Source organism: Chrysemys picta, chromosome 3 (genome assembly GCF_011386835.1).
Source record: "Chrysemys picta bellii isolate R12L10 chromosome 3, ASM1138683v2, whole genome shotgun sequence".
Taxonomy (NCBI): Eukaryota; Metazoa; Chordata; order Testudines; family Emydidae; genus Chrysemys; species Chrysemys picta.
This window is the reverse complement of record NC_088793.1, coordinates 108,925,196-108,950,011: the sequence shown is the minus strand read 5'-3', so window position 1 is coordinate 108,950,011 and position 24,816 is coordinate 108,925,196. Positions and strand designations below refer to the sequence as shown.

Here is a 24,816-nt window from a genome sequence, read left to right as displayed (position 1 = left end):
GCGGGCAGAGGCGGCCGCGCAGACACCGACACGCCCAGGCCGCCTCCCCGCGGTGCTGCCGCCGCCCGGCTCCCCCGGAAACAGCCGCGCGGCGCGGCGCGTTCCGGGCCCGGCCGGCGGGGGATGGAGGTGGCGGCGGAGCGCTGGATGGACCGAGCCCTGCGCATGGTGAGTGGGGGGCCGCCCGGTGCAGGAAAGGGGATAAAGCCCCCAGGGCGCAAAGGCTGGAGAGGGGCGTTTGTTGTTATTTGTAGCCTCCGGGCACCTAGGACCCTCCTCCCCACCGCCTGGTCCCCACTGTGCTAGGCGCTGGACGGAGCCAGGAGAGCCCCCGGGTCCCTGCCCCACGGAGCTTACAGTCTAGTTGGTACCTGTTAATTTCCTGACAAGCCCAGTGCGGGCGGGTTTGCCTGAGCTAGGAATCTCTGCAGGGGGAGCAGCACGCCCTTATAACTGAGTTAAAATAGAGAGGCAAGGGGTGTGTGTGTGCCAGATAATATCTCTTACTGGACCAGCTTCTGTTGGTGGGAGAGACAAGCTTTGGAGTTACACAGCGCTCTTCTTCAGGTCTGGGTTAAAAGACACAGCTGGGGTTAAAGTGGTGTAGTTTTGCGCCTAGACTGGAGCTGGGGCACCAGGGTGGTGGGCTCCAGCACTCAGGACTTGTCTTCCCTAGAGTTGGCTAACTTGAGTGAATTGGCCAGTCTGTTCACTTGAGGCAAAATAGCTAGTGAAGACAGAGAGCTGGATGGCCCAGCATCACTCAGCTGTTTGTATCAGGGCAGCAGGTACCCCATGTAGCTGAAGCTGCAAGGGGAATGTAGGCTGGCAGATGTCTGAGTCCGGGCACGGGATTTAGTATGTTTACTCATGAGTGACCAAAAGTCAGCACCTCAAGTTTACCCCTCATCTAAGGGCACAGCTACATTAGAGAGTTCAGCGTGGCCCAGCTGCATGGGTACAGTCAAGGTCACCGATATCTAAAATGACCCTTATTGAGCTTACTAATCAGGATGTGGACATAAATTGCAAGTAAAGTGTCTTGGTTAGTGTCTCCTGGACTAGGGAGGTGTCAGTTGCACCTTTCTGCAATAGGCTGGCCCTCTGTGCCTGAGGAAGATTCACCTAAAGGAGGGCAGGAAGGAGTATAACCATCTGCCTGCCTTCATGGGTTGTACATTGGGTGAGAGCCGTAGTAGCCACACCAGAGGATATTTGAATGCATTCAATCAGTCTCTCACCACACTCCCATCCCGATCAGCACTCCCACATTTGTGGTTACACTGGCTTCATGGAAGGTGTATGTGTTGCTGTTTGCACAAGATTTTTGCCACAAGGTTTCCTGGGCTGAATCAGGCCCTTTATTTAGAAAAGACATAAAATATCTCAGGTCTGTCTTCTTACTGGAATAAGGTTACCATACATCCTGGTTTTCCCGGACATAGTCTCTTTTTTGAGCTTCCTTTGTCTGTCTGTGTGGATTTTTCTAATAACAGGAAATGTCCAGGGTTTTTGCAGAGCAGACAAGCTGCAGCTCAGAAAGAGCTCTGGTCCCTCCCTTGCATCCGCAGCTGATTGGTTCGTTCCCCTGCAGCCACAGTTGCTGGATCCCACCTACCTAGGCCCCAACTCCCATCCCTGGGGAGGCACTGACTGATGGTTGTTGCTGCGTCCTGGGCTCGCACCAGCCACCGTGACAGGGAACGTTACTGCCCCCCACCTCCAGTGAGTACTTCCGCTGTAGGTACCTCCTTCAGCAGCCCCAACTGTACCCCTCCTGCTCCCCCTACCCCCAAGCTCCCTCCCCCTCCGGCAGTGTCCTCTTTTAGGGAACCTGCAATATGGTAAACCTATACTGGAAATACAGAAAGAGCTTCTGTGACAGAGTGTAACTTTGCCATCAAGTGTACAGTATATACAAACGCAAATAGCAATTAGGTTTTATTTTGTCTGCACTTTATCGTTAACATTTCCCCCTCCACTCCTAATTTTCTTGTGTGTCTTGCAGGCTAAAGAAGCATTGGAAAATGGGGAAGTTCCTGTTGGCTGCCTTATGGTCTACAACAATGAGATCCTAGGAAAGGGGAGGAATGAGGTGAATGAAACTAAGAATGTAAGTCGCAAAAAAAGCCCTATCAAAAAAGTACACACTATGTGCAATGGGAATTTCATCGTTCACCTCAGTGGGGCCTGGATTTCCCCCCATATGTGCATATTTTGTTTTCTTTTGATATATATTTCACATTTCTATCTCTGCACACCTAATAATGCCCCCCCCTTTCAGCAAATTAGCCATTCTGGTTTTTTTTTTCTTTTTTTTTGCTATCACTTTTTGCATGTTTATTTTTCAGAGCATGGTCTAGTTATTTCAATATGCTTTTGGTATCACCTGGGACATTTGTGTACTTACTGACTGTAATTTATGCGAGTGATGGATTTCAGAAATTTCCGCTTATCTACTTATTAGTAATTCCTCTAGTTAGAGCTATTTATGACAAGAAATAAACAAAAATCAGAAAAGAAAGTTGATATACACAGATATAACATAGCTATACAAATACATATATTGTACTTTATATGTTGTACTGAAATCATATTTATAGTTAAAGCAGCACCCAAATTTCCTGTGACTACAGGACACTGAAGGTAATGCATTATAATGTAGACTACTGGTAATTTTTTTTCCATATATTTGTGGACATAATAAATTATGCAGGAGAGCCTTGCTAATTCACATTAATGAGTGGGAGACAGATGACAAATAATTGATTTTTTTAATTTAGCATTTAAATGAACAAAACAAGGATGTCACTTTGCAAAATGTACTTTGACAAGTGCAGTTGGGTTTTATTTACTTACAATAATACTTCATAGGATTGATGTTAGTGTGTTTTCTCAAAAGTTAGTTTTAGTAATATGAGACCCAACTCTAGTATTCATCTATGAAAACTTCGTTGGGAAGAAAGACAATACTGGGACTGCTAGTTTTGGTATGGAAGTTTTAGAATAGACATTTTAGAAAAGTTCAACTGTATTGTTTATCCAAATTATGTCAATAACAAAGACTTTTGCTATACTGAATTTCTGCTTTCAACATTTAGACCCAATTCTTGCAATCAGATCTGTGTGGGTGGGTCCTAAGCCCCACAGAGCCCTATAGAAGTCAGTGGGGCTCTGTGCAGGTAGAAAGGTTTGCCCCAAATGGATCTGATTGCAGATTCAGGTCTTCAATTTGTATTATGTCTCATCCAGTCCAAAAACAAAATAAAAAAAGGAGGCTTACAAATTCAGTTTCAAAGAGATGGTCTAATGACCCACTTCCATTTGTGTTGGATGATAATGCACAACCTTTTTGTAGCAGCTTTGCTTCTCATCTCTAGTTCATGAAAATTAGAAGTGTAGTACATGTTGGGGAGTTCAGTTTAAAATCAGTATGAATCCTTCTCCCACCACTGAAATACAGGTACCTTTTAGATGACCTACAACATGTATTTAATCAATACTACACCATTATTTAGAAAATAAAGTGAAGAATTCTAAATCCAGATAGGGAGAATTTACTGTTATAAGGCAGAATGTAACAGTAGAAATCAATCACAAAAAATAAGCAGTAGCACCCTTACTCCTACAGAAAAAAAGTGTAAAGGGAACTTTAGGCACCCAAGTTTCACATTTTTTGTGGCTTGATTTTCAGAAGTGCTGAAAACACACCATTCACATTGAAGTAATTGGGAACTGAGGGTGCTCAGCACTTCTGAATATCTGGCCCTTGTTCTTCAATGACTACAAGCAGTTTGGGTCTTGGATGAAAGATGGTGTTAGAGTGATAGTGATTACTTACTAGAAAATATGTAAGCAGGAAAGACCAAAATGTCTTCAATATTTCTCTTTGTATTTTCTCACACAATTTTCTGGCATTAGTTGACTAGGCGCAAAGTGAACTGCTGTGGGCACTCAAAACCCCTTCTCCCTATTCCAAAACTAGTCATTTTTGTCTAAAAATTTCTTTTCTGAAATCTCTCCAAATTTTGCCAGCAACTGAAATCTCTAGTTATTCTGCATATTGTCACATATGCTCTCTTTCTGTTCCATGCGCCAATAGCAATATATGTAAAACCAGTGAGGCAACCTCTTCTACCAGCCTTATTTTAAAATTCTTTATCATCAGGCTCCTCCTTCTTGCTAAGATTGGGATGGGAGGAAGGGCCGTATACATTACAGAATCTTTCATGTTGCTTAGTAGGAGCATGTATCTAGATTCAGCCCTTCAAGATGTTAGGCTTGTCATTACTTGAATTCGTTGGGCAACAGTGCAACAAATATCTTTGTAAGTCATTCTTTTTAAACAACTTAGCAATAGGTACACAAGACCTAGCCAGCATTGTTTTCCCTCTGGCTGCTCCCACGCTTGCCTGATTGTTCTCAGTCTTTCCTCAGACAACCCTACTATTTCCTCTGTAATAATACATGTGGCCCTTCCCAGCAAGAACATTTTTTGGAATTTGTTTATGTGCAAGCATACCCCTCCCACTAAACTGTTCTCCCTTTAAGATTCTTTGTTACCACATGTACGCTTCTCCTCTCTATTTATCTCCTGTTTAGTCATGCCAGCATGTGTCATTGCCCAGAGCATCTTGCAAGTACAGTATGTAAGCACTGAAAAGGAAATATTGTTTCCACTCATAAATTACTAATGATGCCCTGAGATAAAATAGAACTACCAGCTTTAGCCCTGTCACTCTCACTTGTTGATTCTTGTGTAAGATTTATATTGTTCGTTCTTCAGGGCAGGATACTTTTGGGCACTGTATTAATATCATCATAAGTTTCTTCCCTAATGACTTCACCTTCAGGTAATGTCTATTCTTCCAACACCTTTTATCACCCTTCTATAACAATAATTATTTTCATGTTCCATTGTTACTGTTTATATGTTTTTTTCCTTTATATAATAATGAATTAATATGTAGCACACAAATGCTATGCAAATAATAATTTTTATATATTGGGCTTATAGGAGATTATAAATTGACTCATATGATGTAATATGAAAGTGACCACATGCACAACTCATATAAAAATGACACATAGGTTTGTTTCAATATACCTGTTTACAAAGTCATATTTTAAGGCCATGTATTGTTCCACTAATGTGGACTCAATCCTCATCTACATCCAGCTCATGGTGGGTGCCGTTGAATTGGTGTGGGGGTGAGCAGAGGTGGCTCTATCTTCATGCCTCCTGTGATCTTCAGGGCATAATTTTGAGCAGTCAAACAGGGCTGCTCTAAATTACATTGACTATAATGGTTTCCCGGGAATCAGTCTGCTGGCCAGGGATTAATGGAGTGCACTGAGCTCACTCCCAGGCACACTCAATGCGCACAGCCTTCATAGATTCTTAGAGTCCAAGGCCAGAAGGGATTGTTGTGTCAGACTAGGTGATCATAGACCATACACTTTCCTCAAAATATTTCCTAGAGCATAAATTTTAGGAAAACATCTAATCTCAATTTAAAAAATTGCCAGTGATGGAGAATCCACCACGACCCATGGTCAATTGTTCCAATGGTTAATTACCCTCACTGTTAAAAATTTGCACCTTATTTCCACTCTGAATTTGTCTAGCTTCAATCTCCAGCCATTGGATTGTGTTATACTTTTTTCAGATATATTTGATAATGGGTTCTTCAATCTTTGTTCCCTATGTAAGTTTTTATAGACTATAATCATGTCACTTGACAAACCTTAACAAACCTTCTCTTTGTTAAGCTAAATAAATTGAGCTCCTTGAGTCTGTCACTATGTTTTCTAATCCTTTAATCATTCTCATGGGTCTTCTCTGAACCCTCTCTGATTTTTCAACATACTTCTTGAATTGGATCCTACTGGATACCAGAACTGGACACAGTATTCCAGTAGCAGTCGTACCAGTGCCAAATACAGGGGGAAAATAACCTCTCTACTCCTACTCAAGATTCCCCTTTCTATGCATCCATGGATTGCATCAGCCTTTTTGGCCACAGCGTTGCACTGGGATCTCATGTTCAGCAGGTTACCCACTAGAATCCCCAAATCACTTTTAGTGTCAGCCTTCACCGAGGAATCCTCAGCTACCATATTAAGACAATGTTAAGGTCACATTGCATCACTAAGAATGTGGGAATTACATCTAAATATTGATTTAGATCCACATGTAGATTCTAAATGTGAATCTAAATATGAATTTACAGTTATTAGTTTTAGCAACATAAGATTTTATTAGTAACCTATTTATCTGTATACATGGGCCCCATCACCTTAATATCCAAGCACATCACAATCAACAGTGAATTTAGCTTCATGGCACCCTAATGAGGTATTATCCGTATTTTACAGATTGAAAATAAAGTCACAAAGATTAAATGACTTGGCCAACGTCACACAGGAAGTGAGTGGCAGAGCTGGGAGTTGAACTCAGATCTCCCACATTCCAGTTCAGTGCCTGGGACACACACAAAAAAAAAATCCTTCTTTTCCTAAATAAGGATTTAAAAAAAGAAAATTATCTTGGTAATATTAATTAAAATAAATGATTCTCAAACTTGAAGAGCTACTTTGAAATCTAATGGAGTCACAGAGAGCCACAAAATAATCAGAACAATGATGTTATATTATCTTGTGATGTTTGTGTTGTGACATTAGGTCAACAAAACTCATGGTGACTGCTATATCATGATGCCGACATTACAGTGCAATATCAGGACGTTATTCTGGGATTGTTTTGTGGGTCTCTGCAACTCCATTAGTTTCTGTATTCTGTTTGTGTTCATTATGCCACACCCATCACAGTGATACATGTCTCCTCCTCATTCCCTTCCCATATTTCCTGACTGCAAAGAGGTCACTCTGGTCTGTTTACTCAACATTTACCTTACACATGGAGCAGGATAGGGGTGAGAGGTACTTCTGAGTTGAGCCCTCTGGTTGTTCTGCCAAGGAGTAGACAGAATGAGAAGAGATCTGATCAAGCTTGTGGATTCCTTGAGAGTTGTACATGACTAAAAATTGAGGCTGAGTATCGTTACTTCAAATCAATCTGTGCAAAATTGAAATTGCACTCTGTGTGTACTCAATTCTTCAGCCGGGACCAGCCAAAAAAGAGTGCTTTCAAAGAAGCATTACAATGCCACTGTGATAGAAATGAAAATAACTGATTTCTAATAGACAAGTTGTAGCCCACCTTGTTTTTATTAAAAAGAGATAATTTTATGGTGGTGTGTTCTCATTTCACTTGAGTGGATAAGGTTAATAGGGGTAATATGTTCAAAGTTGCAGATCAATGCAAGCCTTTTTTGTCTCCCTATAAATTCCCAGGCTACTCGACATGCAGAAATGGTAGCAATCGATCAGGTCCTAGACTGGTGTCATCAACACGACAAGGATCCCGCGGAAGTGTTTGCACACACAGTGTTGTATGTAACTGTAGAACCTTGTATCATGTGTGCAGCTGCCCTGCGCTTGATGAGTATCCTTTGGTTCTGATTCATGCTGGGAAACCATATGGCGATATGTTACTTTCAAGTAAATCATTTGGTAATGAACCAATGGAGAAGAGCTTGATGTTGTCAAACAAAGGTTTATAAGGTACCAGCTTATCTGCTCAGAGAACATGTCCATGCTACAGTTCCTATATTGAAGGCCATATGACCAAGGATGAGAGATTTAAGGATAAGAGAAAGCAATTTGCAAACCTGGCACATACATTGTTTTCTCTTAGGGGTGTGAAAGTAATTCTCAGAAAGAGCCTGTTACTGTATACAATTAGTTAATCCCATGCAAGTGTCCAGTTTTAGAAAATGTAACAAACTGGTAATATGTGGTTTCCAATGTGTCCCCTTTGGGATCTCTTCTCTTCCATCTTCAAAGGCCAGAGCAGGATGACCCATCCTTCCATCTGCAGAAGGCATGCTCCGTGCGTTACCCAGAAGTAGCACACAGGAGTGAGGGTTGAGTGCAGACTAATTTTATAAAAAGAGTACAAGCACAATTTACTGAACTCAGATGGCCAGTAAAATCAGGATACTTTGCTTCATACCACTCTTTTCTTATTAACTTAGTTCCTTAACTCTTTCATATAAATCCCACTGGTTGTGTATGGCTGTCAAAATGAGCGATTTGGAGGTTGTGGCTCAGTTTTGAACATCTCCTCTGCTAACTTAACAGACACTGGGGAACCATTTCAGGTAAAACATCAAGATGTGTTCCTTCTTGTATTTAATGTTTAAAACAATGAATACAGTTACTGTTGGTGATGAGAAACTGAGATAGTGAGGCTGTAAAAGGGTTTCCGACATCAGCAAGAACATACTGATGGCATCACAACATAAGCACCTGCTTTTTAGATTGACCACCTGCTGATCAGTGGTGGGGGGGGGAGAGAGGAAGCTTGCTTATGAGAGTACAGTTTGAGAGCTTTGTACAGTCTTCTTCTGAAAGATTTTCTGATATTCAAGCTGAAAATGGGTATTTAGCTCTCAGATATACCCAACTGTGTAAAGGAAAAGGCTATTTCTATAGTAAATGTTTGGTTTTTTTTCAAGGAATTGCAGTGGGATGAATGTGTACAAGTTAGCACCTTCTTATGTGGGTGTACTCTCTGCAATTAGTGGTGTTATTGAAAACATCCTAGCTCGTTATTTTTCCTATCATTCCCATTCACATATTTGGGCCAGTTACAGTACATTTTGTGGGTGGGAGTGTTACTTTTGAAGGGCCAAGGAAGCCTCAGAATTGATTTCTAGGAATAGGATAATAGAAGAGCTACTTGATAGGAACCTAATTTACAAATACCGGCATGAATGTTTCTTATATTCCCAAGGGTTAGTGTGATTTGCAGAAGTAAACGGAAAGTACACTGCTAGTATGTGGGGGAGGGAAGGGTGGTTGCAGAAGAGTTTTTCTTATAACTCCTGTGGAGGATGAGGAGGTCTGTCAACTACTATACTAAGCCTCAGCCTAATTTTAAAAACAGACAAGGTCTTCATTCTGAAAATGAGGGTTTCTGATCACAGATAATTAGAGATGTACTGTCAGTAAACAGAAAAGGAAGTACAAATTCTGTGCAATTATCCTACACCTCAGGTGTTATTGTGTGGCACAAGGCATCTTGGTTTTGGATGCTTTAATGAACATAGAGTTCTAATTTCAACAGTGCATTGCTGGTTATCGAGCTGAAGAAGCAGTGGACATGTTAAAAACCTTCTACAGACAAGAAAATCCAAATGGTAAGTTTCCTTTTTTTTGCAACTACTTTAACCCTAATCATAAATTAAAAGAGTTCTGGCACAGGCATTGTCATCTTTCACTTTCCATGTCTTTTTTCCTCCATCCTTTCTGGCAGCACCGAAATCAAAAGTACGGAAAAAGGAATGCCATAAGTGATAGTCCTCTACTGATGGAAAACTGAAAGATAACAAAATAATGATTTGTGGAAAAAGATCTCTTCAGTGTTCCCTTTGATACAGCATTTGGGTATGGAATGGAAACATTAATGAATTTCAAATATGTTGATCTGTATGGTTTCACTAGTTGAACATTATCGGTTTCTGTCATTTTTTATGGCTAGTAGGTTGACTGATTTCTCATCACCAAACATAGTCTTTAGGAAGAATGTATGGTTTCTGTTTTTTGGGGAATATTTTGAATTATAGTTCAGACTGAACTTCTTTTCAGCCATATGGATTCAGCACTCCATTGGAGTAACTGCCATTCTGTACAGTACATGGATGAATATCTGTGTCCTTTTGTCTATGGAGCAGCCTCTTGCTATTAAACAGCAGATACTTGTAGAGACTAGATCGATACCAAAAGTGGATAAACAAGCCACTTAGAAAGTTACATTCATATACATACCCTACTGCATATTGAATTAGAATTCAATTAAGAGTTACAAGGGGGTAACAAAAGGACAGTTAAGCAACTATACCGATCTTGAAAATTGAGATCAGACCAATGTAGCAGTTCATTGTTTTCCACTGTATATCTACTGTAGGCCAAACTTTCAAAGAGTTTCTGAAAAGTCACATATGAAAAGGCAGATATTTATACAAAACTACATGTGTGACTACTTGATTTGCATAAACAAATGGTGATTTGCATAAGCAAATTCCAGTTTTGCCTGCATAGTATTTGTACGTGAAGTTTTGGAGGTTGCCATGAAAGTGTGTCCCTCTTACCCCTCTCTTGAATGTTAGAATATTGAAAAAGATGACAGTTAAGAATTAAATCCATCAGTCAGTTGGACTCATTCTAAACTACTAAATCATGGCATTTGAAATGTATAATCACAAATGTGAAAACTAGGAAGGAAAATGGCACTAAGAAAAAGAAAACAAGATGCATGACAGTCTACCTTTTGGAGCATTTGTTATTTAAATGTCACTTACATATGCTTTTGCTTGGCCATGCTGTAATTCATAATCCAGAAGAGGGCCTTACTGTTCCACTAATGAATAAAAAGTATAGGTCTAAGTTGAATCCTTGATTATATTGCTTTTGGTGGATATTTATCTTGAGGAAAAAACAGCTTGTGATTTAGTCGGTTGATATGCAGAAATTTTGAGAAACGTCTTATTTTTTTATTACAGAAGAGAGATTAGAATTCTATGGATACAAAAGTCAAAATCACGGTACAAATATTTTCCACAATTAGAGTAACGTTGAAAAAGTAAAAATTTTTGTTTTTGATGGTAAAATAAAGAAACTCATTTGCCACCAGTTCTGCCAACACCTTGGAATTTATTTTCTTTATATAATTTTCTCAATGCTTATAGTTTACTGAATGGAGGAAAAAGGAACTTAAAAAAAAAAGATTGTGCTGGGCTCCTATATGCTATTTTTAATATTACTGTTATTTACAAGATTTTAAAATTATTCCTTTTGTTTACATTTTCAGTCTATTGTATTTCCTGACCCATTGGACCTCAGTTGCTGCTTGTCTGAGTCTTTTCTTTCCTATAGCCAAATAAAATGTTACTGCATTTGTAGGTTCATCAGCATCAATGGAGATTATGTAGTGCTGAAAGGAGATACTGTCCGTTCCCTTCCTTCAGTAAGCAAGGGCTACAAGGGACCCTGAAACAGACTGCCTAAATAGTCACAATTTAGATAACAGTTTTAATGCCTAGGAGAATCTCAGGGGACGGATATACCAGTGGTTCAGGCACTTGACTGGTGACTCAGATATGAGTTGAATTCCTGGCTTTAAGACAAGCTTCTTTGGTTTATTTTGAACAAGTCATTTTGAGGCCCAGATCCTCAAAGATATTTAGGAGTCTAATTCCCTTTGAAATCAGTGGGATTTAGGCACCTAAATACTTTTTCAGGATCTGGGCCTTACACGCTCTGCCCCCATTCTCCATCTGTAAAATGGATACCAATACTTCCGTATCTCACTAGTGTGTTGAAAGGACAAATTAATTAATATTTGAAACCATTTAAGTATATAGATCATTGCTAATAGGAAAATTAAATACTTCTGAAGCCAAGCCTGATTTTGCCATCCTTATTTACATTGAGGAAAGCGTACTTGCATGAGGACTAGTCACTGAAGTCAATGGGACTAGTCACGTGAGTAATAATTCAGCAAGAACCAGGGCTTAAGAATCAAGCTGTTGGGGAGAAGGACGGCATAACGCACACAGTACAGCTGAAGGTGGTGGACACAGTGAGATTCTATCTAGGACTTTCGAACTGGAACAAAAGATGGCAAGTGTGATTCTTTAAAAGAAACCCATCTTACAGAGAGGTTTTTCTTTCTCTAAAAATGTTAGGATATTGATCCGTATGACAGGCCAGATATATTGCTGGGTCGTATTTCAGATAGCAGGAGTTGAGAAAGCCTTATCCAAACCACTGGCTTTTTCTAACCTGGTCAATTTCTAGCTCCTAGGACAAAGTTATAATGAAGTGAAAAAACCCAGACTAAATCTGGTGGTGACATTTCTAAGTCTCTGATAGGGTTGATTATCCCTTCCAACAAGTAAAGCAGAAAAGAAAAAGCCACAGTTACAGGCTCCTACAAATCTTTTCATCTCTAACCCACGTGAAATCAGTGGGACCATTCATATGCTTAAGTGTTTTCAGGATCAAGGCTTTAGCCTCTATTACCAACACTGTTTGTAGCATTAGAACTGATGCTAAATTGGCATGTTCCCCAGCCTCATGTTGGTCTGTTGGGGTCCCAAAATGGACTCTCTTGGGTATTGATGAATCCTTGATGACGGATTTGAAAGGGAACCAATTTCTCTCCTCTGAAAAAGCAAAATTAAGTTACAAAACCTATTTCCTTGTCATGGAAAATATTCATGGATTTTACTTTCTCTCTCCTGACTTGAAAAAATACATTGATAGATCAATTGATAAAGATACTCCTAACAGCTACAGGCCCCCAAAGCCTGTTAGAAAATGTTGGCGTTGTTGTATTGTACTGTATTCATACTGGGTGCCTCAAGTTCTATTAACTGCTGTTGTGGCTGTAGGTGTTCAAGACATTTGAAAATTATGTATTTAAATACGTGTCTGAGTGTTAGGCACCTGAGTTTGAGAAGTTTAACCTAATAGAGAAATCAAGCCATGTAAAAAATCTACAAGCTTTATAGAGTGTCCATTTAGAACTGGGCCTTGACCCACCTTTTAGTTTTTCTGTCACCTTAAAGAAAATTTTTTTTCTAAAGGAAAGAGACCAAGGTATCAATATGGAAGCTCAATGAAAACCTTTGGTTAATGTTAAGCTGCAGTCAGAAAATCAAAGAAACAGCAACAATACATGAAGACCAGAATAGAAAATGATAATGAATGTATGATGCTATTATAGCAAACAATGGTAGGGCCTGTGATGTTATGTGATTAAAATATGACCATATAGATCCGGGATCGGCAACCTTTGGCACGTGGCCCGCCAGGAAAAGCCGCTGGTGGGCCGGGACGGTTTGTTTACCTGCAGCATCCACACGTTCGGCCGATTGCAGCTCCCACTGGCCACGATTCACCGTCCCAGGCCAAGGGCGACCACATCCCTCTACTGCTTTAGCATCCCAGTCTGGATGCTCCCAGCCAGCATATAAACATGCACTGAATCTCTGTGTGATAAAAAGCCCTGGTTCAGCAACTTTGACTCCAGCAGCCTACTTATCACACCACAGCAACACTCTGGTCTCCGCCAGCGTTGGTTACTACTAGCCACGTGATCCCAACACACACCCTAGTCCTGAATTTCCCCCAAACTGTCTGCCCTGAAGGGTCCAGCTCTGGCCTGGAATATGTAGGCAAGTAATAAAGTCCGCTACTCTACACATAGCAGTTATTTTGCTTTAAGTGGCGTTAACAATCACTTTAATTCAAACACAGCACTGGGTTGGTTTAGATTAAAAGTAAAATGAGTTTATTAACAAAAAGGATTTTAAGTGAGTTTCTACATAAGGGATAAAGTCAGAAATGGTTACAAGCAAATAAAAGTGAAAAACACTTTCTGGTGACTAAGACTTAAGAAAACTACAGTCTTGGTTCAAGGTTAAGATTCTTACCATGCTTCTTACCAGCAAGATGGCTGATCATCCAATCGGTAAGGAGCTCCCACCAAGTCCAAAGGGCTTGGTTCCTTTGTCATTTTAGGTGAAAAGTAACTTGGGGTTCTGTGCCCCTCTCTTTTATAGTGCAATGAACTTTTGAAATGTATCTTTCTCAAAGTCCAGTGCCCTTGCTGTGAGGAAACGTGCCATGGAGTCTGATGGAGAAGATTCCATGCAGGTTTCTTCCTTGCTGGTGCTTTCTACAATGCAAATTAATCTTTTCCTGCAGCCTCCGATATACTAGAGAATGGCCACTTGATTGGTTGCCAATTGTCTGTGATTGTGCTTGGATGGAGGTGTCGGCCTTTCCTTTGGAAAAAAACTGTTTACTCACTCCCCAGACTTGTCCCTAAACACATTTTAGTATCATGTTTCCTTCACATTTGTACAGTCCTTTGGGCATTTACTATACCTGCACCACATAAGAATATTAATGATCAGGTTGTTATGGTTTTCCCATAACATCTTACACGACACCTAAGAGATACAGATTATGACATAAGTGAATTGGGCTACACTGAACTGGTCAGGCCAACAGAAACTCACCACCAGATACCCATGAGCCTCTTGCCCTCTAGCATTGGGATGCTGTTAGAATCACAATAAGTTACATAAATGAAATTATTTTAATAAGGGATCTAAGCCCTCATATTTTAGGGCATAAGCAGACCACTAACTGATGGCGGTTAAGAAGAAACTTCCTCTAAAGGGCATGTTATTCCATAACTGTCTATTATGAGTTTTTGCATACCTTCCTCTGAAGTATCTGGTACGGGTCACTGAGAGACAGGATATTAGATTGTCCATTGGGCTGTTCTAATATAGTAATTCTGATGTCCCCAACAACCAGTCAAAACATTCTTTCATGAAAAATGTAATAAAATTGATATACTTTGCATCATGTTCTTACGATCTACAAACTCAGACTCTGTCAGACCGTCAGGAAGATAGGTTCAGGTCTGTGAACTCTCTGCCAGACTACGCTGCTCCTACTTCCTTTGAAGTAGAATTCCAGGGGCAGAATCATGAAGAGATCCACAGCTGACCTCAATTATTGGTATGGAACACAGGGAGAGAGGGCATTATAGTCAGGACTTAAAACATATAATGATTTAGTGGTCCAAATCAGAACCTTGACCTCAGCTGGAAACAAATAGGAATCCGTTGCTGCTTTTGGAGCATGGGTGTAATGTGTTCCATGGAAGAATCTGCCAAGTAAGCAGGTAGCCACAATGTGGCAAGCAGGTTTCACGTGTGGAGAGCATTACAGCAAACCAAGGAGGAGGTGACCAAGGAATGGAAAACAGGTAGGTTCCACATCCTGAAGAAATTATTACAACCTCACCAGGGACCCATCCAAAGCCTATTGTAGTCAATGAGAATCTTAGACTTCACTGGGCTTGAAGTGCATTCTTGGCTATCAATGCCATCTGGAAATCTCAGTGCAATCTTATTAATTATGCAGATTATTTTCAAATGACTTTTGCTTCATTATTTTTATTTTTGTTTGTTTCTTACAGTGTTGGCCAAGAAGACATGAAAAGGTACAGAAAACATACCCACAGCTTGTATGATATAGAATTAATTTAAGTATTTTAAATGCAGGCTTCCTCACCTCCCCAAAAAATATGCTGCTGCATCAGACTTACCTTGGACTGTATCTTCTCCAGTTTAAATCACAGAATTCTGTGACCTTATTTCAGCCATTGTTGAACCAGCTTGAAGGGCAAGAGCACAAAGCTACATGGCTCTGTCTGTGCTAAATGGATTGTGATTGACAATCCAAAGATATAATAAGTATGTCTTGTGACTGGCACGACAGGAGAAAGCATTAATTTAAATTACAACTTGGGGCTTTGAAAGGCTTATTGAGCCATTCCATTCTCATTATGAGTTCCTTCCAGTATTTGAGATTAAGTGATACCTTTACATGACAGTTTTATTTATTTAAATATGTACATTTATGGAGTTCTTCTATTAAGTGTTTGAAATGTCTGCAGGTCTTTTGCAGAGATGTATATGCAGCATGGCCCATAATTACCTTGGCAGGCTTAGAGCACTGATAGAAGATTATATTTTTAAAAGTAAAGTCCTCAAACTTTCCCAGGGCTTGGCAAGAAACCTATTCCTCTGTTGTATTTGGAGCAAGATCTGGGGAGATAGCCTGCAGCCAGAAGCGCCAGTGTAGGCAGTAACTGTTAAATCTTAAAAGAAAATGCTTTTGACACTAACAGAGGAAAGGAGAGAGGAAGACAATTAGTGCTAGAGTACAAGAAACAGATGTTTAATCATTTGTTTTGCCTTGTGGCTGCCAATATACAATCTTATAATTAAAATACACCTAGAAATGGGTCATTTTCTATTAATTCCCTAAGGCAGGCCTTTATCTTTTTAAGGGGCTACCTCTGAAGTGAGGTTATTTGAATTTTTCAAAATTGTTCTAAACTAGTAGTCAAGAATGATGATTTTTTTCTTTAACTGAAAAAAAAATTTTTTTTGCAGAAGTTTCTGATATGGCAGATGGCCTGTAGTGATCCAATAGGATGTAAAACTCTAGTTAGGTAGTCACTTGGCAATAAAACATGAGTTAGCCTGTGTTTCCATAGAGACATTAAATGTTTTCAATGCTGTCTTACTTTTGTCTCTTTCAAAATATGCATGATTAAAAAATAAGAAAAAGGTAATGTAAAATAAAAAGCTTAGGACTCTGCAGACATGAAAGTTTAGAACTGTTTGATTAATCTTGCCTTTCTTAGGGATGTTATGTTTGTTAGCCTCATATAGCCCTGAGGACAGAAGGACTGAGTTTGTTGTTTTCTGGCTGAAGAGCAACTCAGTGACCTCAGCTATGAATGTGTCCGCCAGCTATTCTTATTTCGAGAGAGTGTGTGTGTGTGTGTGTGTGTGTGTGTCCGCCAGCTATTCTTATTTCTTTTAGAGTGGGGGTGTGTGTGAGAGAGACAGAGCGAGCCAGCTACTCTTATTCCTTTTAGGGTGTGTGTGTGTGTGTGTGTGTGTGTGTGTGTGTGTGTGTGTGTGTGTGTGTGAGAGAAAATGTGTCTGATAGTTACTCTGACTCCTTTTAGGGGTGTGTGTGTGTGTGTGTGTGTGACGCACACCCACATGTAGGTGGTTGATGATGCTGTTGGGTAAAGTAGGGGCAATTTCTGGAATTAAGGAATTGGTCAGATTGTAGTGGTATGGGATGAAATCCTGCCCCCAGTGAAGTCAACGGCAAAACTGCCATTGGGATAGTTGGAGCCAAGATTTCACCTGCTGTTTTCCTATTTTAATATGGTTAAAAAATACATTTTGTTGTGAGGCTTTTGGCTTTTGTAAGCTTATTTATAAGTGACTATCATGAAAAATTCACTCAGTGTCCCCAGGACCCTATTTTCCACTTCTGTGAAAAAAAAGCCTTGAATTTTGAGATGCTGCCATTAGTTTGCATTATACTGTGACACGTTAGTTGCTCAAATACCATGGTGTTGGGAATTATATAAAAACCTGGACAGATAGACCAGGTGTAAACTGGTGTGGGCAGGGGAGGGGCTAGATATGGAGACAGGATTCATGGGAAATTTTGGCCCTAACTCCCAATACAGACTGTCCTCCTCATTTCACACAAGAATGCTTAGCAATGTCACCACAGTTGACAGATTTGCCATGTGGCCACTGGCTACTGGGGCATCACTTTAAGACTAGCTAATGCTATGGCTCCTCTTCCCAAAAGGCTCTCTTGCATGGGGTAGCACAGGGAAGCCGTTTCAGTATGCTGATAACATCCAACTGTATGGCTCTCTTGTCTTGCTTGGATGGCATTGTGGTTCAGCGCCTCAACCACTGTTCAGTTCAGACAGGGCTGTGGATGAGAACGAGCTAGCTGAAGCTCAGCTCATCAGAAATGGAGGTGAGGATTGTGTGTTTGGGAAGCTGCAGAAGAGATAGCAGATCAACCTCTTTGCTTCACTCATCACCAAAGTTCAGGACTTAGGGAGTGATTTTAGACTGCCAGCTGTTGTTAGAGGATCGTACTGCGGTAGTAACTAAGGTGGCTTTTTATACTCTGTGCCTAGCCAGGATGTTGTGACTTTTATTTTTGGATGTGGATTTTACTATTGCTAGCCATGCCTTTGCCACCTGCAATATGCTCTGGGGGGCTACCACTTAAAACCCTTCAGAGACTGATGCCAGCGCAGAACACAGCAGTTCACTTACTGAGCAGGGCATCTTGCTGGGAGCACATAACACTAGAATTCCAGGATCTCGGCTGGTTGCCTATCGGTCTCAGAGTGAAGTTTAAGGTATTAGTTCTGACCTATAGAGCCCTAAATGGCTTGGAACCTGCCTACCTGAGGCACCTCATCTCTCCTATGACATACTGCCATAGCTGTGATCAGCAGAGGCTCTCAAGTTTGATTTCTCAGGGGCTGCTGGTACTGTTTTCTCTGCAAGGCCCCCAGGACTCTAACTGGTTTCCCACCTTGGTCTGAAATTGCTCAGACTTCAGAACCTTCCAGTCACACTGCAAAAGCCACCCATTTGACACAGTTTGTTGGAAAGGATGAGGGTATGTCCCTTGGGAGAGAAGTGAAAGGGGCTTTTCTGTTTTGATTTACTGGCTGGTGAGTTAGCTTGTTCCCCTTTTACAATTATTTAATGTTGCTGGATGGTCATCATTTTGTAACTGTAACTATAATTAATTAGGAAACCTAGAGCTTTTTCTGAGAGTGTTTATTAGTACAGCTAAATAATAATTAATAAATAATGCTGCTCCAAGCATCACTAAATAACTAGAATATTTTACACAGAAGGAGAACATATGCTAAGAGCGTCTGTTCTCTGGTTCTTCCACTCCCTGACCTCTATCCCTATGTATGGTCCATCTGCCACATGGAATTTTTGTGCAGGTGTCATTAGCAACTACATAGATATTTGTGTGTGTCGGGATATCCCATGTGCCGTCTTTTTCCTGCCTGCACTCGCACTTCCTGCATTTTTCTTTGATTTGCCTCTCCAAAGTCCCCATCAAATTAAGCAATGACAAGTGGAGAGGAGCACTTAGGTTGGAGTCATGTAATAGCCCTGCTCCTTGCTCTGCAAATGATCCATATGAGTCAAGCTAGTGCAACAATTTGGTGTAAACTTTTTTCAAAAATGGGTGAAGATGAATTTGGACATCTCACATAATTTTGCTGCTGGGGAAGAGAAGAGTAGTTCTTATTTTATTTTATATTAAGAAAATTTTCTTACTTTTAAGCATGAAATCAATCCATGTTGTTTGTGATTTACAGTGTTACACAAGCAAATGTCACTTTAATGTTGGAACAGAATTGTGTAGCTACCTTTGTGTTCTCTGGCTTCACTCATAAACTCACGCTGTCATCAGGCCAAGAATCCCCAGGCTCTGAAGGAGATGGACAGCTCCTAAGTGGCCAAACCTGTTCTTGTTAATCCTCTCCACAAAGACAGCTGCTACTTCATTTCAATGTGATTCATTTGCTTATCCTCCACACTGCAGCGTCTACAGTTCATTTCCAACCTCTTTTGCAGAGCTGCTGCTGTTGGCAATAGCAATCTGAAGGAATCACTCACACGCGCACACATATGCACTTACTGAGTGTGCTCTGTAGTATTTAAATCCGTTGTGTAATAATTTGCTAACTTACCAGTAAGGCATCTACTATCTCCAGTGAGATCTTGAGGAGCCTTCACTCCCATTGACTTCAGCAAAGGCCCTCAGCTTCCTGCACAACAGAACCCCTAATTACTTCCACTTGAAGATACTTTAATAGCATTTCCATCTTGGGGTTGCAGTTGCCCACAACCCGTGAGTGGGCAACTGCAGCTTGAGAAATCTTTAGGTTTGGGGATTTTTAAAAAAAATATTCTGCAGCGTTCAGTGTTGTACCTTGCCTGCACACCAGGGGGCAGCTGGAGATCTGAATGTCAATAGATGCCTCAGAGCCTTACACAGTGAATTGACTCCTTGGCCTATTCCCACCCCACCCATTCTTTACCTTAACTTTGTGCCAGGGCTGTAGGGTGACCAGATGTCCCGATTTTATAGGGACAGTCCTGATTTTTGGGTCTTTTTCTTATATAGGCTCTTATTACCCCCCACCCTCTGTCCCGATTTTTCACATGTGCTGTCTGGTCACCCTACAGGGCTGTCTTTTAAGTACTTGTTTATCTCATTGTGTTGTGTTTCACTATCACTCCTATTTCAATACTTTCCTTGTTCACTGTGGCAGCTCTTAATGTAGATATGGCATGTCTTTATTCTTACTACTAAATTCCCTGTATCATAGACTAGATGTATAAATGGGAGCACTATGACGTGTTTAGGACATTATTTCCTGTGCTTTTTGTTACTTACACATTTTAGGCCATCTTTGCAGTCTTCCCCAGTCATTAGCTGGCACAGTTTTCAGCAGCCTTCAGGCTACATGAATCTCTGTTGTGAGACTAGTCCAGTGCTGAGTCAGCCAAGGATCAGGGTGCTGCAAAAGTAACTTAAAGCAATCTTTGCACTCACCCCATCTGGTCCAGTGCTCAGTACAGCCCAGCAAGACTAAAGAATGTGGTTTTCTATCTCTTTTTCCTGTGCATTTCATTTCTGCCTCATGTTTGTTCTCTCAGTTGAAAACATGGTGAACCTGCACCATGTGACCAACAAGTGTTCTACAGAGCACCACTGGTCCATGGATCAGAGGTGAGGAATCTCTGTCCTGTCTGATGTATTCCTAGCACTTGCTTATTGGAGATTTTTTTTCCAATTACAAAAGAGGATTAGCCCAGAAGGAGTTGGAGACATTAACTCATGATTGATTTTACATTTTCCAGTATCATGCATTTGCCATTTATTAAAAAGTTTAAGGGTGAAATCTGAAGCCATGTGGTCCTATTAGTTTTTTAAAGCAAAACTCCCCAACAGAATCAAAATCAATGGAGATTTTGGATGCTATCAGTTTTAACGTAGGTTTTGGCCACTGGATAGGAGTATCCTTGCTTTTATCGTACTTTTTAAAAATCTGGATACGAGCCCAAATTTCTCCGTGGTTATCGTAATACTTTTGCTGGAATGAACTGATGATTCATGTCCATTCGTCCGACGCCTTAAAAGTGTGGAAATAAGGGGAAAGAATTGTGTGTTCCTTTCAACCTTCATATTACCTACAATGCTATCAATGACACTCACCAACGTTCCCTGAGGCTTTCATTCCCAGCTCCAACAGATACTCAAAAAGCAATATCTACCCCAACTTCATCAAACGTGGAATCTAACACAAACCATTAACAGTTACCTCATACACCTTTGTATCAATAGATCACCTGACTCACACATTACATGAATTTGGAAAATTATTCTGCCTCAGCAGTGCTGAAGTCCCCACCAGACTTGCACTCCATCACTACCCATCTCCCATTTCTTTATGGTCAGGTGAAGAAAGAATGGGTCTTGCAATGCACATGGAAATTAATAAATTCAGGTCACTACAGACCAAGGGGAAGACATGCTTTCGAAAGGCTCATGTACCTAATGAAGAATACCCTGCCAGCAGCCCCTTGCTCTTATGCTAATGAGGCTTCAACTCAGGTGCCTCCAATATTGCAACTGTGGCAATAGAGCATGGGGAGATAAGTATTCTATAAGTATTAGGGGGGAGGAATAGCTCAGTGGTTTGAGCATTGGCCTGCTAAACCCACATTTGTGAGTTCAGCCCTTGAGGGGGCCACTTAGGGATCTGGGGCAAAATCAGTACTTGGTCCTGCTAGTGAAAGCAGGGGGCTGGACTCGATGACCTTTCAAGGTCCCTTCCAGTTCTAGGAGATAGGATATCTCCATTAATTTTATATTTATATTTATTTATTTTAATTCATATTCTCTTGTCAAATGCTTTCTCCAGCATCTAAGGAAATAGCCTGGAGAGGCTGCTCTGCATCCTTCACACTGCACATTAGATTCACCAAGCATCATAACACCAGCTGAGCCGTCATCCCACCCGAGAAGGATGAGCAATAGCCTTCACAATGTTTGCAAGTCTTTGGGCCAACTTTTCTTTAAAAAAAAAAACCCGTTGTTTATGTGATGTTAAACTATTTACATATGAATTGCTGCTAATGAGGACTCGCACACTTGGCTTTCCAGCAGACTTGCAACAAGACAAAAATTAAGGATACAATTATAGTATGTAGTATGGCAGAGTAGTAGGCAGAGCACTAAATGGTTTTTGGGTAAACAAAGAAGTCAGCTGTTGTTTATGGGTGGGATGCAGACCAGTTAGGGGTTGTTGGGTTTTATTTTTATGATTACTTGAGAATTTTAAAAATAGCAAATTAACAGGCCTATAGATTCTGTAGCAACTTTTCTGATTAATGTGAACCTCAAGATTAGATGCTAAATTATTCTCCATAAAAGGAACTGTTCTGGAATTTTCTGAATGATATTTTAGTCTGTCTTTATATTCATACTAATCAGAGGATTATGGACTGTAATTTAATTATTGCAAATGGTCCATCATTGGGTTTTTTGGTGGGGAGAGAGGTAAGAAAAATCTAGGCTGCAATTAATGCTGAAATGAAACCCTTTTCCTCCACATCTCTAAAAACATTTCAATAGATTAGGAGCCAGATGAGACTGAAAGAGTTTATAAAATTCTATTAGAAAGTCATCTTCATCCAGAGCTTTTCCAGAGCCCAGAGATTTTATGGCTTCTTTTTATTTTTTCCTCGGCTATGGGTCTACCTAACAGCTCTAATTTCCTGAGGAATTATAGGTATTTCCATTTTATTTAAGAGACCTTGAGTCTGTTCAGATGTGGCAACTGACTTAGATTAATTATGTAGGTTTTTAGAACTCATGAGACATCACTGAGGTCCAGAGGTTTTATAACTCATGCACCAGATGACCAAGCAGAGAGATGATATTACACACTGTGCTTTCTTTTTCTTAAACTGCACTGCCAGCAGCTTCCTGGCCATTTCTCTGTGCTCACAGTTTCTCTGTCATAATAGGGAAAGACCACATCCACCATTTTGTCAGCAAAGGAATCCTTGCTTTCACTCCTCAAGTAAGTACAACTACAATGTAATTTTGTGTCTGGATTCCAGGGAGCAACAGAACGCCCACCTCAATATCACTTCCACATAGCCACCCCTATAGATTACTCAAGCTCCTTTGGTGAGTAATTTGAATGAATGAGGATGCATAGTGAGCTCTCATTGGAATTCAGAAGCTCTCACATATCACGGCGATTGAGGTGGTATAAGAGTACCCACTTTATCAGAAATTCAGTTGAATGGGGCCAGATTGATGTATTACCTTACTCCACTAATCCCATTGATTGATTATAAAGTACTATTCAGTGCAATTAAGGGTATCAGTCTGGCCTATAGAAATGTACTTACCTACTTCACAATGAAAGAATTGGGTGGGAAGTGGAAAATTTTGACAGAGGGAAAAACAGAGCAGAGAATGGGTAGGAAAAATTCTAATAGAACAATAAATACAGTGAGCCAAAGTCATCCCTCATGTATTACTTCACCGAAGCCCAGATTATATTCCATATGCAGGCCACCTATTTGTGCCAGGTTAGCATTTGGAAAGGAAGATGGTTCTATTTCTAATACATTGGCCACAAGCTTCCACAAGTTTTGCTAACAACATGTTTGTAATGAATCATCATTGAGGGAAGAGGAGAGAAATGGTTTGAGGAAGTTTGAGGAAAAAATAAATATTGTGCTCTCAAACTAGTTGAAGAAATGAGCTATGCACTCAGGGGAATACAGTGGGGCTGAGGATTCTACTCATTCCTACTAGCCCTTTTAAAGCTGCTCTGAAGCTACATCTGAAAGATAAGTGAGAAGTAGTGGACATGGCTGGTTTCTGCTTCCCCTGGTATGTTGAAATAGTGGATCCATGCCAGGTGCAGACCCACTGGACATACCACTACTTTACCAGCTTAGAATCCCTCTGTCTTTGTGCTACTATACATACTGTCACTCCCGATCCACAAGGGTAGAGCGGAATCACTTTGTTTCCAGGCCTTTGTGCTGATGTGTTTTGAGGTCTTGAGTGCCTATAAAGGAAGGATTTGACCTTTGAACTCGAGTCTTGCATGAGCAAATGGAAACAAGCAATTCAAGGTCCATCATCTCCCCTTGTAAGCATACAATCACCTTTTAGATATTTAATTATTTTCAGTAGGTCATGTCACTTTCTGAACAAAATTAAATATTTACTACCTGTACATTTACTAAGCAATTCAAAGAGAGACTACAATACAACTCAACAGCAAGGGGTGACCAGGCAAATCATTAATACCAGTATATTAACTTGTGTAAAATTAGCTGACATGAAATCAATTCCATGTTCACTTGTTAAATTGTGTTCCCCTTCAGTACATTTAATCTTAAAAAAGAAAAAAGAGGAAAAGACAACTACAGTCCATAAATTATTTCTAAATAGTGTGCTATAGATTGATGGTAACTAACACTCTCAATTCTGTATTTATATTAAAATAACTGTTTCATATGCATACATACGTATTATAGCAATTATACCAGCCAAAAAAATAAATTTGATGTAGATAATAAATTAATGCCTATTTTACCATTCATTAACATCTTCTCTTTGCTAGGAAATGCCTTTTTTTATTCCACGCTTTATAAGATTAATGCAACTACACAATATAACCGTATAATTTAGCTATATAGACTTCTAAATACCTAGAACCCAGACATGAGCAATGAAACAGAAGTCTAGGCTATAATACACTTAAATCAATAATAAACCACTCATTCTAACCAGAATTCCACAGAGGACAAAAAATTAACGTCAAAGTTAAATCTTTCTAGCTACTGACACTTATTTGGCTAGATTCAGTCCCCTGTGAAACGCCATTAACTTCAATGGATTTAAACCAGGAAGAATATGGGATAAAATTTTCAAAGGCACCTAAATGATTTAGGAGTTCAAGCCCTTGATCTATTCAGCATTAGGATTAGTAAAGCCAGGAATGGTTTAAGAAATGGCCAATGGAATTGTTTTTCACTTCCATATTTCTGCTTTGAATCCAGACCATGTTGTCAGTGACTGAAAGTTATTACCATCTGTTGGCTGTTCAGTGTCTCATGTGAAAGGAGTTGGTGGTCATATTCCCATTCCTAATCGACAAGAGACAAATAAAAAAAAAATCATCAT

General features: G+C 40.2%; 1 protein-coding gene across 5 annotated transcripts; it reads left to right on the top strand.

Moving 5' to 3' along the window:
- Positions 1-34: 34 nt before the first annotated feature.
- On the top strand, positions 35-24,231 carry ADAT2 (adenosine deaminase tRNA specific 2). 5 transcript variants are annotated; one of them, XR_010600115.1, is made up of 7 exons: positions 1,588-1,725; positions 2,009-2,113; positions 7,357-7,507; positions 8,119-8,225; positions 9,194-9,266; positions 9,383-9,513; positions 15,131-24,231. XR_010600115.1 is itself a non-coding variant. In XM_042848211.2 (6 exons), the coding sequence occupies exons 1-6, from the start codon at positions 124-126 to the stop codon at positions 9,421-9,423; spliced, it is 522 nt and encodes a 173-aa protein (XP_042704145.1). In that variant the 5' UTR covers positions 35-123; the 3' UTR covers positions 9,424-10,758. The 5 variants fall into 5 exon arrangements, 2 of the variants coding, with proteins under 2 accessions (XP_042704145.1, XP_042704144.2); XR_006173974.2 differs by lacking the exon at positions 15,131-24,231 and adding an exon at positions 10,937-11,031; XR_006173973.2 differs by lacking the exon at positions 15,131-24,231 and adding an exon at positions 10,629-10,758.
- The last annotated feature ends 585 nt before the right edge of the window (positions 24,232-24,816 follow it).

Excerpts from the sequence above, each read along its gene's own strand:
- ADAT2 (XM_042848210.2), top strand. The coding sequence starts at position 1,657 with ATGGTTGTTGCTGCGTCCTGGGCTCGCACCAGCCACCGTGACAGGGAA. Across the intron at positions 2,114-7,356 it reads AGGTGAATGAAACTAAGAAT|GCTACTCGACATGCAGAAAT; the intron begins GTAAGTCGCAAA and ends ATAAATTCCCAG. Across the intron at positions 7,508-8,118 it reads AGCTGCCCTGCGCTTGATGA|AAATCCCACTGGTTGTGTAT; the intron begins GTATCCTTTGGT and ends ACTCTTTCATAT.